This window comes from Trypanosoma theileri (genome assembly GCF_002087225.1).
Source record: "Trypanosoma theileri isolate Edinburgh chromosome Unknown TM35_Tth_41_V1, whole genome shotgun sequence".
Classification (NCBI taxonomy): domain Eukaryota; phylum Euglenozoa; class Kinetoplastea; order Trypanosomatida; family Trypanosomatidae; genus Trypanosoma; species Trypanosoma theileri.
In genome coordinates this window covers 172,731-173,898 of record NW_021639883.1, presented here as the reverse complement: position 1 = coordinate 173,898, position 1,168 = coordinate 172,731, and the positions used below count along the sequence as shown (strand labels likewise).

Genomic DNA, 1,168 nt, shown 5'->3' with positions numbered 1-1,168 from the left:
TCGTCACGGAGGCGATGTTGGATGTCCCGAATGTGACCTTTATTGATCCAGTGTTTTTACAGCCTCGGCTGAACAAGTTCAGGAGGAACGTGATCCACCTGTCACCCACGGTGGAGCAGGAGCTGTTCGTGCTTGCGCAGTACCTCGGGAGCACGAGTGATGCCTCTGCTGCCGCTGTGATCCGCTGCGATGAGGCGGCTGCGGTTGAGGATGTGCTGCGGCGGTCGCTGGTGACGTTTGGCGGGTCGCTGCAGTCGTCGGCGCTGCTGGCTGATGGCGACTCGCTGGCGGGCCGTCTGCCGTCGAGTGGCAACGTGTTCGTGGTGGGCCTTGCGGATGGCGATGCCGCTGTGATTGCGGAGCACCTGCAGGAGCACAGCGGTGTGCGTGTGTTTGTCCTGTTCTCCGAGGTGTCTCTGCGGTACGCTGACTTCACTGCTGCGTTCACTGGGAGTGGGGGGGTGAGTGCCGACCGCCTTGTGTTTGCGACGAACCTGCCGCACTGGGCCGATGAGAAGACGGAGTCCGATACCGTACGAAAGTTCCACGCTGCTGTGACAGATAAGAAACAGAGGACTCCTTTGTCGTTAAAAGCATTTGCGAATACAAGAGTGCTGGAGACTGTTTTCTTCGGAGTTCATGGTGCATTTGGTACGGGGTTAGCTAATTATTTCTACAGGACAGCTGTGGTTGCACAGGATGACATGGTGTACGGATCATTTTATGATGATGTTTACTGTGGTACAGATGGAATGGTCGGTGATAGGGACTGTGGTGTGAATTACGGTGCAACGCGTATNAGGGACTGTGGTGTGAATTACGGTGCAACGCGTATTTCTGTGTGGTCGATGTCTCGTGCGCTGGACCCCACTGTGCCGGAGCTGTTTCCACCCGTTAACCCATCTATGAAGTATGTGGAACCCAGCAACGATGGTCTCACACTACTGCAGCTGATGGTTGTCATTATTGGTGCTATTGTTATTCTTCTGCTGCTCGTTGGTGTGCTTGTGTTGCTGCTGTGTCGCCAACGTAGTGCGCGTGACAATGCGAATGCGCCGAAGGAGCCAACAGACCCCGTGACGCTTGTGTTCACTGACATTGAGAGCAGCACGGCGCTGTGGGCTGCGTGTCCGGAGATCATGCCCGACGCTGTGGCGACGCACCACCG

The 1,168-nt window shown here is 56.3% G+C and overlaps 1 protein-coding gene across 1 annotated transcript; it reads left to right on the top strand.

Moving 5' to 3' along the window:
- Positions 1-14: 14 nt before the first annotated feature.
- Positions 15-1,166, top strand: TM35_000411650 (adenylyl cyclase; the record flags this gene model as incomplete). The annotated part of the gene is made up of 1 exon (XM_029029873.1): positions 15-1,166. A coding segment is annotated over one exon (1,152 nt), but the record flags the coding sequence as incomplete, so codon positions are not given.
- Positions 1,167-1,168: the final 2 nt, after the last annotated feature.